General features: G+C 45.7%; 1 protein-coding gene across 1 annotated transcript in view; it reads right to left on the bottom strand.

Moving 5' to 3' along the window:
• The window catches only part of ATP6V0D1 (ATPase H+ transporting V0 subunit d1), a 37966-nt gene that overhangs the window by 16118 nt on the left and 8554 nt on the right, over positions 1 to 13294 (bottom strand). Inside the window, exon 2 of the mRNA XM_061445471.1 lies at positions 10806 to 10977. Within this exon, the coding sequence (XP_061301455.1) occupies positions 10806 to 10977 (172 nt within the window). The remainder of the gene's footprint in view (positions 1 to 10805; positions 10978 to 13294) is intronic.

Here is a 13294-nt window from a genome sequence, read left to right as displayed (position 1 = left end):
AGCATTAGACTAATGCAGACTAATGCTTGCAAGGCCAAAGTCATAGAATCCCAGCCTGTTTTGGGCTGGGAAAACTTTAAAAATCATTTACTCCCAACCCTGCTGCCACGGGCATGGACACCTTCCACTAGACCAGGTTGCTCCAAGCCCCATCCAACCTGGCCTTGAACACTGCCAGGGATGGGGCAGCCACAGCTTCTCTGGGCAACGTGTGCCTGCACCTCACCATCCTCAGAGTAAATAATTTCTTCCTTGTATCCAACCTAAATCTCCCCTGTTTAAGTTTAAACCCATCACCCCTTGTCCTATTGCTACAGTAACTGATGAAGAATCTCTCTCTGGTGTGCTTTGTGACTGTTTATTTTGGGATAAAAAAAGGAAATCTCCAGTGGGATCACATCAGTGCTTGAACTCAGCATGAATTCCAGGGACAGCTTTAAAAGACAATTAAGTTGTTTTGAGTACAGTCACTTTAGCATCCAGTGCTTCCTTCTTACAACTCATCCAATTCATGTACTCAGGGGCTAGTGGGGGAAGTAGCCTAATGGAAAAGTTTTGGGCTGGTTGTGCTGCTGCTTCCTTGGGTTTGTGCATAAGTACACAGATCTCTCTATATCCCACTGGGCTAAGGACTTGAGCAAAGGTGCTGGTACACAGAGCCACTTGTCACACCTCTTGACTTTGAAGTGTAAGCAGTTATGGGGGAAAGCCATACACAGACTTCAAAGCACAGAAGAGCAGTAGCTGACACCAACACTAGTGCCAACAGCTGACATACTTGTATCTAGAGTGTTCTTTTAAGATCATCAGTAAATAACTGTACAGCAGTCCTGAACTGGAAATGAAAGGGCTGCTGCATATCAGGAAGAGCTCAGTGCCTCACTAAGGCTTGTTTGAGGAACAGACAGCAGATGAACCAAATCAAATCTTTACATAAGTTTTTCAGCTCAGACTAGAATGTGTCAGACCAACAGCTTCTGGCCAGTAGGAGTTCTGCATGTGATGCTCAAAGTGTGCTCAAATGTGTGCTCAAAGTGCGCTCTTCCTATCTTTGTTCACTGTCTTTCCTAGAGTCACACCAGTAAAAACCACACCTAAGTGGTAGGTTTGTGAACCTGCCAAAGAGAAAGCTGAGAATTTTATGTTTGCCACCACAAACTAAGGGCATTCAGCCAGTAAGTGGGTGCCCTCCTAAACTCAGATCATTGAGACCATTTCACAGCAGAGTTGTAACATCATAGTACTAGAGAGGCTGGAGCAGCCTTTCAAATCTAGGCATCCAGGAATGTTCTCAGCATTAAATAGTATTTAGCTGCATCTCCACATGATTTTTACTATCTTCTAGTAAGTCTACATGTCTTGGGATAGTGACCTCTGTTTTCCAGTGGCACCTTCTAGTAACTTATAAGCAGTCATATAGCATTAGCTGCATTAAAGGCTAATGAGAGAAAAAGCTAGATGAAGTACTTTTTCTTTTTTTTTTAACTTTGAGGCTTTATGAATATGATGTTGTGTCCTATCTGTGTCCAAATCCCTTGAAATACCAGGGAATGTTTTGAACACCTCAAAGCCTTGTGCAAGAATCTCTGGCTGCCTAAACTTGATGCCTCAAAGCTTAAAAACACTAGACTGATACGCAAGGCTGAGTCTTGCCACTCCCTGCCGTGCTGAGCAGACCCCAGCGCTAATTACATTTTAAATATTGACAAGAAACATGTAATCATGCCGCTTTCACGCAGACCAAAACACAACATATTTCAAGGATATGAAATTAGAGGAAAGACTGAGCTGTTTAATCTCAATTTATCCCCAAAACTGCCTCTTGTAGTCAAGACAGTTGAAGAAGTTTGATGGCCTGACAGCCTTTACTCACTTCTCAGTGACCATGTGGCCCGGACCCAACAAACATGCAGAACATTACTGTGCACACAGATCTGCTGCTAGCAGAAGACAAGATAAATCATCATCCCACTTGACATGCAGTAAAACATATGGGCTAGATTTAGCTCATCCTCCAAATATTGTGTTACTTCCACAAAGCTCTACGCAAGTATTTGCTAGACTTCAAATCTGCATGCAGAATAGATCTGGGAGAGGGGACTAGGACCCAAGATACCCCCAAGAAGGCTTCAGAACCAGTACCCTTGGCTTCCAGGCCTTTTCTGAGCTGAACTTGCCAGTATAAAGCATTGGGTGAAGCAAATTGATGGAAAGGCAAGAGAAAAATGAAGGCTGCTAAAGTCCAGCACCAGAACACCTTGAGAATGGTTTCAATCAAGGACTGAAACATGTTACACAGCAACAGAAGTGTTCAGCGAATGTTCATCCAACTGAAGGTACTGCATGTAGGTGGCCTTCTGGAAAAGTCTCAACCATACATAAATTTATTAGAGGAGCACTGATAACCTTCCTCCCTGTTTTATGCCTCTACCAAAAAGGCGGTAGAGGGAAAGACTGCAAGAAGGAACATGAGGGAAAGGCAAGGACTGCTCCTATGATATGTAGAATCACCAGAGACATTCAGCTTTAAACAAAGCCCAAGAAGATACCTAAGTCCACACACTGCCTCTGGATGAAACAGCATCAGCTTGTGCAGGGATGTTATCCAGAGCTCCCATCTAATCACCCACAGCTTGCCAGAGCCACTTCTTGGGGCTGCACTTTCATTCAAGATTTCTCTTTGTGAAACACTGGCTTAAATCTGGAGGTCTTCACTTACTTTTTCTGCATCTTTACTGCCACTGACAACACTTTGCTAGCTCTTCCAAACATTACTGTAGCTCACTGTGTTTCTGAGGCACTATGTTAACACCTTCCAAGCAAAGAACAGTGCTGGTCTGTAGGAGGAGGGTTATACAATTCCAGCTCAAATCCAGTGGCCAAATGAAGTGTTTTCCAGGCATTAGAGGTTTGGAGAAAAAAGCATTCCCTCAACATAACACACAGTAGAATTCACCTTTGAAAGCCTCCCTTTCTGATGAGGGCACCCGCAGTCACACCATTTTGAAAGATGACTCCATGCCTCCCCATCAGGCACCCAAACCTGTCTGTGCTGACACTGGTTCTGGGAAACAGGTAGGAGATATGTGTCCTTTGAGTAGGTGGGTATGCAGGACAATAGCTGCAGTTCCAATGCTACCATCCAGAGGACACAAGTCTGTGATTGTTTCCAGACCATTAGTTATATGCCCTCTTATTTTGAATATTGCATAATTCCTCCAAGAATTTGGCTTATCAGTTCAACTTTGCACTCCCTGCAAACAGGGAAGCTGTTTGTCAGAAACCTGTGCTTCTCTGCCAAAACAGTCTCTGCCAGAAAAATCTCATAAAGCTTTTATTGCAGGATCCCCAGCCACTCCAATCATTTTTGCTTCCCAACCCCACCACCACCAAGCAGTCAACAACTAATTGAAAATAGTATAGCACAATTTTAACCACAGCAGATTAGGGAAGATCCTTCAGATTGGGGCATTTGCCCAAATAAACTGCAAGTGTCTAATGTAAAGCATCAGGAGCTTTTTCTTCTGCAAGAGAGACCTTCAAAAGGATGCAGTCATGTTTTGTAACCTCTGCAATTATGCCAGGATGCACACTCCACTATATTTAGAATAGACAGGCAACCTGCTACTCCAGAGAAGAGGATTATTGCTCTTCAGCAGAAGTAGCAATTGAAAACAATCTGGCTCCAGAAAAACCACTGCTGGAAGATGAAGTTCGAACTCAAAGTCATGCAGCAGAAACTAGATCTATCCAGTGCATGGGAGAGGCAGAGCAGCACTGGGTCAGGGAGAAGGTAACAAGGGGAAGCACCAGCTACAAAAAAAGCATGTGAAAGGGGAAGGGTACATGCAACCTCATCAAAAACATGCCTTGTGACCACAAAAACATACTGAAAGCGAAGTTCCCAGGTGCATCCCCAGGGCAACAAAGAACCCAGTTCCCAGCCCTAGCAGACTGGTGAGGTAAGGACAAAAGACAACTTAGTCTTGTCCTCTGACGAGAGGCTTGATTATGGATTTGGGAAATGTGTTTAGACCCAGCTCACCCCTAGACCTCACTCTTACAGCCAGCTCAAGTCTCCACACAGTTACCAGCAGCTTCCCCATCTGAGCACAAGATCAAACCCTTCTCTGCCCAAGAGCTTGCTGCAAGGACTCCAGGAGCCCAAGAGCTGTCAGAGCCCTGCACACCAGGATCTGTGAAACCACTTCCAAGGGAAAGGAAGAGGTTGTGCTGAAGCAAGGGCAAAAAAAAAAAAAACAAACAACCAAACCTTTATTACATGTTTTTTCCCCTAGAAAAATACTAAAGCTGACAACCAGACCAAGCTACAGCAAGCAAGAGTCAGAAGCAGCACCATGATAAAGAATCCGATCCAAACCATGTACAGGAACACTGAAAGGAAGGAGAGACAGGACATAGCATGGTGACAGGCTAACGCAAACAAATCTTTTACAGAAAGGCAGGGCAGCACAGCACTGAGAAGAACCTAAAACCCACTTCCATCCCCCCAAGTCAATATCTGCTTGTTGAATTCAGGAAGTGGGTTTTGCTGTTTCAAGTACACTTAATACCTGTTTGTTGCTGCCCTACAGAACATAGCTGCATTCCCTCAGCCAAACAGTCAATTGTTTGTATTGGAGCGAGATGTTAACAGTCAACTTGTGCCTATCAAGTCAGAACCTACTGTGGGCTGTTGAAAGACATGGGAAGGCACCAGCAAGGAGCTACATGGCAAGACACAGAGCTAGCAGGTATTTCATAGACTGTGGCAGGCTCAACAAGCAGAACTTTTCCTTGCCACAATATGCAGTGGCAGAAGGCCACCAGCTACAGCCACCACTTGAAAAAACAAAAGGGAAATCAGCCAACTTCCTCTATATTTTGATACTAACAATGCTACACTTGCCACGGAAACGTTCCTGGAGAGGATAAGAGCCAGGAAAGAGTCAGTGTGGTGCCAGGAGAGGAGCACAACAGGACAAAAAGCAGTGGCAGCAAGTGACGAGTGGAACTGGGATGCTGCCTAGGTGCATTCTTGGATTAGTTTTGTTCGTGTGCCTTTCAACAGTGTCCTTTCCCCTAAGCTCAGGAGGTAAGTTAACTCCGGCTTGCCTCCAGAGGTTACCTAGCAGATGGGATGCCCCTGGGGCCGGGCAGTGACAGGGCTGGAGTGCCACCTTCCGGCAAGTCACAGGCCGAGCTGGGCTGAAGCTGGGCTGGAACAAAGACCAGGAACAGCATCCTCCCGGTGCTCCAGATCCCCCACACCAGCCCCACTGCTGCTTCTGCTTCCGGTGGCACCTACCTGGGTTCATAGGACACAGAGAAGAAGCAAGAGAAATTACACACGGGGGGACAAACAGTTTTTGGCAGGTTGGGGAGGGGACAAGGGCATACCTGCTCCTGAGATCAGACAGTTCCCCAGATCCCTCAGCAATGTGCCCTGGGTCAATAGCAGAGCACCCTCGAAAACCCAGCACAACACCCATGTGCTGATCAACTCAAAACCACTCCAGAGGTCCACCAGCAAAAAGACTGCTTTTAAATGCTCCATCCACCTCCCAGCACCAGCCACCAACATCCTGATTGTTCTCAGTGGGATGGTACCTGAATATTTAACATGCCTCTGTCTGGTGTGAGGTTATCTAGTATTTCTAAGACACCCAAGAAGTTAAGTAGCTACAAAGGCATCCTGCAGCAGTGAGTTTCATAGCTGAACTGGACATTTCCTTCCATTTTAAGCCAGTCACACCTCCTGCTGTGCCACTCAGTTTTCAAAATCTGTTTACAACCAATGCCTCTCTCTCAAGACAGTCCCAGTGCACTCAAGCTTTCCTCCTGCAGAAGCCAGCCATGCTCAGACTTTCCATATCTTTCTGCCATTTTCTATTTCAATTCAGCCTGTACGGTTTAGCACATAGACACATTCAGTTGAGTACAATTTCTTCTTCTGACCACCTGGTGAGTCACTTGCCCTGAGCTGCCTACCAGGAACATCTTTACCATTTCCTCCTGAAGTTTCATTAGGTACCCTAAAAGAAAGGAGTACGAAACAGTCATGTTCAAAAGGCCAAGATAAATCACCCCATTACGCCTATTCTGTGTTCACAGCCAGAGCAGGAGATCAAATGGCACAGGCTTGTTCCAGTGTCACCCAGGTAGGCAGATGACATAGTACCTCTGTGCGCACAGGCACAACACCCCCAGCACTGCTAACATCGTTGGGCTGAAACTGCCTGTGACACTGACAAGCCTGGGTTAGGTGAAGTACTGGCACAAGTACATGCTGCCAGACTCCCAAGGGAGTTGTCCTGTGTTCACTCAAGCTATTTGGGATGTGTATGGCAAGCTTCCCAGGAGAGGGCTCTGCAAACAGGACCTCTGAAACTTCTATGTCATGTCCTGAACCAAGAGCTGCTACAACCTACGGGACAGTATCAGGGAAAAAAAGCAGTCTGAAAGGCAGCCCAAGAAGTCATATCTAGTCTACTCTCTTTTCTACTAGCCCTGTCACTAAGTATTATCAACAGAATACAGTTAAAACTGCTGGGCAAAGGTGGCACCCTCTCCAAGCTCCTGTGTTTCAGCATCATTCTTGTATTTTAACTTGTCTGTAGTGTCATTAGAAGTTATTAGAGCCTGTAACATGCTCACAGTGACTCCCACCTTGGACCTTCTGAAGCTGGTAACACCTTCTCTATTTCAATAATACTCCACTGGCGTGATGAGTGCAGACTCAGGGGAGAGTCCTGCAACAGTGGTGCAGCAGAACCACAACAAAATGCAACTAAACACTTGGACACCTTGTACAACAGGCTCCGCAAGAGTGAGGATGTTTCATGTAGGAAAGCGGCTTTTCTCCTGCTTTACCTTTTGCCTTCTTCCAGGCAGCACTGCAGACAGTAGCATTAAAGCAAATCTTGTGGGTAAAAAGGAAGAGATGACAGTGAAGACAACTCAAGAAAGAAACATCCTGTGCTGAACGGGATTATGCAGTATGTAAGAGATAGGGATACCTGCAAAAAATTGTGATTTGCTGTACAGAACTCATCAAAATCAGAGACAGAAGCAGAACACAATGAAAGTTAAATCAAGCTGAGACAAAACACCAGTTTTACAATTAAGTCATTCCAACAGCTGGAATGATAGCCACCAGGCTATCAGATCACAGGAGATGTTCAAGGTCTTCTACACAGCTCTAGCTGGATATACACACTGGATAAAGGTCAACAGGACCTTTGTAACAAGAAACTGGACTTCCAGAGCAATTCAGAGTCTTCCTACCAAGTCAGGCAGTGTGTAAGTGAGGAATGGGTTAGAGACCAGTTGAGCAATCCGGACATCCATAAATCCATGGGTCCAGATGGGATGCACCCATGGGTGCTGAGGAAACTGAAGGAAGTCATTGCTAGACCACTCTCCATCATTACCAAATCCTTGGAAACGGGAGAGGTGCCTGAGGACTGGAGGAAAGCAAATGTCACTCCAGTCTTCAAAAAGGGCAAGAAGGAGGACCTGGGTAACTATAGACCGGTCAGCCTCACTTCCATCCCTGGGAAAGTGATGGAACACCTTATCCTTGGTGCCATCTTAAGGCATATCAAGGATAAGAGGGTTATGAGGGGCAGTCAACATGGCTTCACCAAGGGGAAGTCAGGCTTGACCAATTTCATAGCCTTTTATGAGGAAATAACACGGTGGATGGATGATGGCAGAGCGGTGGATGTGGTCTACCTTGACTTCAGCAAAGCATTTGACACAGTCTCCCACAGCACCCTCACAGCTAAATTGAGGAAGTGTGGTCTGGATGATCAGGTAGTGAGGTGGACTGTGAACTGGCTGAAGGAGAGAAGCCAGAGAGTTGTAGTCTATGGGGCAGAGTCTAGTTGGAGGCCTGTATCTACTGGAGTGCCTCAAGGGCAGTACTGGGACCAGTATTATTTAATATATTCATCAACGATTTAGATGAGGGAATTGAGTACTATCAGCAAGTTTGCTGATGACACTAAGCTGGGAGGAGTGGCTGACACGCCAGAAGGCTGTGCTGCCATCCAGCGAGACCTGGACAGGCTGGAGAGTTGGGCAGGGAATAACCTGATGAAATATAACAAGGGAAAGTGTAGAGTCTTGCATGTGGGCAGGAACAACCCCAGGTTCCAGTATAGGTTGGGGAACGACCTGTTAGAGAGCACTGTAGGGGAGAGGGACCTGGGGGTACTAGTGGACGACAGGATGACCATGAGCCAACACTGTGCCCTTGTGGCCAAGAAGGCCAATGGCATCCTGGGGTGTATTAGAAGGGGGGTGGTTAGTAGGTCAAGAGAGGTCCTCCTTCCCCTCTACTCTGCCCTGGTGAGACCCCATCTGGAATATTGCGTCCAGTTTTGGGCCCCTCAGTTCAAGAAGCACAGGGACCTGCTGGAGAGAGTCCAGCACAGGGCAACTAAGATGATCAAGGGAGTGGAGCATCTCCCTTATGAGGAGACTGAGGGAGCTGGGTCTCTATAGTTTGGAGGAGACTGAGGGGTGACCTTAATAGTGTATATAAATATATAAAGGGGGAGTGTCATGAGGATGGAGCCAGGCTCTACTCAGTGGCAAACAATGATAGGACGAGGGGTAATGGGTACAAACTGGAACACAAGAGGTTCCACTTAAACTTGAGAAGAAACTTCTTCTCAGTGAGGGTGACGGAACACTGGAACAGGCTGCCCAGGGAGGTTGTGGATCTCCTTCCCTGGAGACATTCAAAACCCACCTGGACACATTCCTGTGTAACATTATCTAGGTGTTCCTGCTCCAGCAGGGGGACTGGACTAGATGATCTTTTGAGGTCCCTTCCAATCTCTAGCATGCTGTGATACTGTGATACTGTAATCAGGGCAGGCATGATCTGAGGCCTTTCAGTTCATCTTTTACAGACATCAGTTTTCAAAGTGAGACTGTTTGGGGACAGCAAGTTTTAAAGTCTGCAAGATACTCATCTATCCTGGCCAAACTATTGCCTCTAAGCAGATAAGGCAGAAGCTAGAAGAGACCATTAGTGATTACTATGATATTTCCATAGAAACATTTCTATAAACCTGTAAGGTAGCAAAGGAAAAGCATGCATGGAGGACAAGCTACCTAATATTGCCAGGCTCAAACAGTCTTTACAGCAAACTCAAGATGGGCAAAGAGGTGTTTCGGAAGTTCAGTTTGAGAGACTAGAAGAGATTGCTCCAATCAGCTTAAGATGGGCTAGGAACTACTGCATCTATTGCAAACACTCCTGCAAGATGAGGCCTTAGTAATGTCCTGCTTATGATTTGCCACATCTTACTGCATATTTGGAGCCAAATATGTAAATTCCATGTGTTTCAGAGACAAGCATATAAGAAAAAGCTATTTCTTAGAAAACAGGAAAAGCTTAGAAGACAGGCAGCTTTAGCAGAGTGACCCAGAAAGTAACAGATAAGAGCCACTGGGTTAGAAAATAAGATACTTGTTTCTATGTCCTTTCAGACACAGAAAGGACAGAACAGGAAGGAACATGGCAGACAGACAGGCCTTTAATCAATATCTGCATGTGCAGGAGACACCCCAGATAGGCCAATCTTAAAATCGCTGAACTGACCACAAATGCCTGTCTGTATCAGCCTCCATCCTTCAAAAATCTCTAGGTGGCTAGCAAGATAATACACACACAATTGTTAGAAATGCAAGACTAAATAACACGTGCCAGAGTGCCTGCAATGAACCCAAGCTCACTGTATCAAATAAATCAGTGCTGATTTATGAACTATCATGCTCAAGAACAGAGTACTACTTTCCCCTCAGAAATAGGGGGCCCGTAAGATATCTCCTTACTGCTCAGAGGAGGCCACTGGCTAGGCAGTTTGCAGGGCAAAATAGACCTTACAGGAGTGTAGGCTAAAGAAAGGAAAAAACGCAACTGAAACATGGAAGTAATATTGCTGACTAGCACAACCGGTATCTCACCGAGACTAGGAATTTCTCTTTATTCCAATTAAAGCAAAAGCAAAACACAGAAGGAGAGGGTGTTGCAAAACTGCTAGGAGAAGACACTTGTGAGGAAACTCCTATTTCAACCTTTTCACATCAGCTGAACCTGCTGTGGAAGTGTACACACCCTGTGTCTTTCCATGCACCAAGTGAGACATATTGAGGGTGCTGCAGCCCTGTCTTTCCCTGCTGCATGTTCTAGGCCTCCCTTTCCTTACTGGAAATCCACTATTTGGTGGATTCCACAGGGTTGGCTGGAAAAAAAAACAAATAAATAAAAAAAATTAATGATTAACACCAAACAGTAAGGTGGTTCAATTTTTGGCCAGGTCAACTCCTTAAACCAGTTTGTGATAGGATCAGAGGAAAGCATACAGAGCCCAGAGTGAGATATCGGAATCACAGCAGCCTCGACAAAGGCTGACAGACCTCAGTGGGTCAGAATGATCAGCCAACTGCTGTTGTGCACATGCATTGCAGCAGGATCACATTTAAGAACAATAAAATAGAAACATTTAGCACAAGGGACAAAGCTAAATGACAGGTCCAATAGAGACTGAACCAGTGCTGCAGGGAAAGCAGCCAAGCAGCTGTGCCAGCACATCCAAGAAGCAGAAGCCTTTAATAGCATAGTGATACTGTGCTGCTGCTTTGAGACCTCCAGATACAAGTTTTGTTCAAGATGCTGCAGAACACACAGGAGCTACAGGGTCAAGAGTGCAAAACTGGTCTGAGAGCCCTCAAGTCTGGAAGAACACCAGTGTTTCAAATGCTATTGATGAATAGTTGGTACTCACGTGATGAAGTCCAGAAAACTTGCTAGAGGCTCATAGGCATGGTTCCTCATGTGACGGAACTCCACTACCATCTTCTCTTTCAGCTTGTCGTCTATGACGGAGACAGTGAGTGGGGAGGCTTCATTGGCCAGGAAGTTCCCATAATCTGTGCTCTGGAGGTGCAGTTTCAAGTCTGAAAAAGAAAGAATTATTCCACTCTACAGGGTTTGTGTTGGGTTTGGGCTGTTTTTTCTTTTGAGCACACCCAAGAAAGCTGTTGCTCAGCCCTTCTCTGGGCATTCTCTTCTCTGAAAAAAGATCACCTAGAAAAAACCCACATTAAATCATATGTTTTTATCTGTGCTTAGTTTTATCAGGGACAACCCAAACACAGGAGGAGATCAGTGTTTCACAATACCAGCTTTGTCCCATCTTAAAGAGGTAACTGTGGCACTGTGCAATGGAGCATGTAGCTGGCCACTGTGCTTGATAAAGATGGGAGGTTCTAGATTTCTAGCAAATACTTCCTAGAAAATAATTTTAAAAACCAACAACTTAAGCACTTTCTCTAGCCCCAAGGGCTCTGGTTGCAGGCTTCTCTGAAGCAATCACAACCAAGAACCTATCTGCATCCACAAGCAAGTTCCCTCAGATACTAGTGATGGGTGGCACTGGAAAAGCTTTCAAAGCCAAAAATACACAAACAGCAACCTTGAAATGATAAAACAGGCAGACCAGTTAGAGCGAGTCCAGAGGAGGGCCATGAAGATGCTGTGAGGGCTGGAGCACCTTTGCTCTGAAGACAGGCTGGGAGAGATGGGCTTGTTCAGCCTGGAGAAGAGAAGGTTTCCAGCCAGCTCCCCGTAGTTTCTACACTGGTCATGACATGCTTTGGTGTGGAATACGCCTTTGAATAGTTCAGGTTAGCTGTCCTGGCTGTGCTCCTGTCTGGCTTCTTGTGCCCCTCCTCCCCCCCCCCCCCCACTGGCAAACCATGAAAGACTGAAAAGTCCTTGATTTAGAATAAGCAGTACTTAGCAACAGCTAGAACACTGGTATGTTATGCTCATCCTAAATTCAAAACAGCACTGGACCAGCTACTAGAAGAAAATTAACTCTATCCCAGCCAAAACCAAGACAAGGAACATGCTTAGAAGCCTTCCCCTCCTCCAGTTTGTAGTAGAGGGAACCTTTGTTTCCTCCCTTACCCTTGCTGTAGGTCAGGTGCCCAACCAAGCTCCAGTCCTGGCCAACAATCAACTACAACATGCTGAGCTCTGTCAAGATAAAAGCCCTATTTGAGCCAAAAGCATTTAAGTGTCTCCATGGAAAAACTGAATCCAGAACTGAGGAACATCATACAATCCTACAAAGCTCTGCTAGTTGCACTGGTACATAATGTTCATCTTCCTTCAACTCTACCTCGGAGGGCCAGTTAGACAAGCACCCTCCAAGGGATTCAAGACCTTTATGGGGAAAGGAGAGTAGCTGGAAGAGTTTAGTTAAACCAGATGTGAACACACAGTCCAGAGAAAACAAGAAAAAAAAAAAAAGAAAAGCCATTTCTCCCTGGTTTCTGTGAAAGAGCAGCACTGAGGCTGCCCTTCCCCTCCACTGAATCATTGAGTCCTCAGCATTACAGCACAAGCAACCACAGTACTGAGGTCAAAGCAAGGACTCAGCCTAGCTTGAGGAGTTTGATCTTTTGACATTCCACCCAGCTACAGGCACGAGCTGGAGAGCATCCTCCACACTGGGCTCCAGACTGAGCTTGGACTGTACAGCAAGACACTGTCCTCAGCCCTAGGGGTCAAACAGCCTTCAAGCTGACTTTAACTCTTCTGGTTATTTCCAAGGAGGTCTATTAAATATGTTGTTGACCCAGCACTTTTTAGTTACCAAGACATTACCACTGCTAAGTGTCACAGGAAACATGGTGGTTACAGAGAGAGGAAAAGGCCAGCGACTTAGAAACATGGCAGAAACCGAGCACTATTTCTGTGGTTTACAGGAGAGTTTGGTGGTACTCTTACTAAGGAAGCCTGGATGCAGCAAAGAGTTACTTGCCCAACACACATCCCAGCTGAAGCAAAGCAGAAACTTAAAGTAGATCTCTGTTCCCCAGACTATGCTGCAGCTAAACAGCTGTGTTTTGCTCTACCAAAACATTGCCAACTTACGCTCACACTTCTGAGGTGGGAAAACATTGTCTGGATAACTCAGACAATGGAGTTTTCAACATGAACCTTGCCACAAAGTCAAACACTTGAGAAGTTTCAGTCCCTCTTCTGACAGGTCTTGGATGAGAAGCTTTGGAGTCCAAATGGAAATTAAGTTCCACTCTCAGATCAGGGCTTTACTTGTTTGCTTTTAGAGGAGGCTGGAGAAAGCATGGAACAAAATTCAGCAGCTGCTCAGTGAATGTGAGAGAAACGATCATGGTAAGAGTACTGCACCCATAAAATCAGACTGCAAGGGAAGGCCCAGCGGACAGCAGTAGCTACATCCAC

The sequence above is a fragment of the Pezoporus flaviventris genome, unplaced genomic scaffold (genome assembly GCF_033815535.1).
Source record: "Pezoporus flaviventris isolate CSIRO_AGI_PZ_B2104156 unplaced genomic scaffold, CSIRO_AGI_Pfla_v1 ptg000004l, whole genome shotgun sequence".
NCBI classification, from domain to species: domain Eukaryota; kingdom Metazoa; phylum Chordata; class Aves; order Psittaciformes; family Psittacidae; genus Pezoporus; species Pezoporus flaviventris.
Note: the sequence above shows the minus strand (reverse complement) of the source record. Positions and strands in the feature narration are given on the sequence as shown.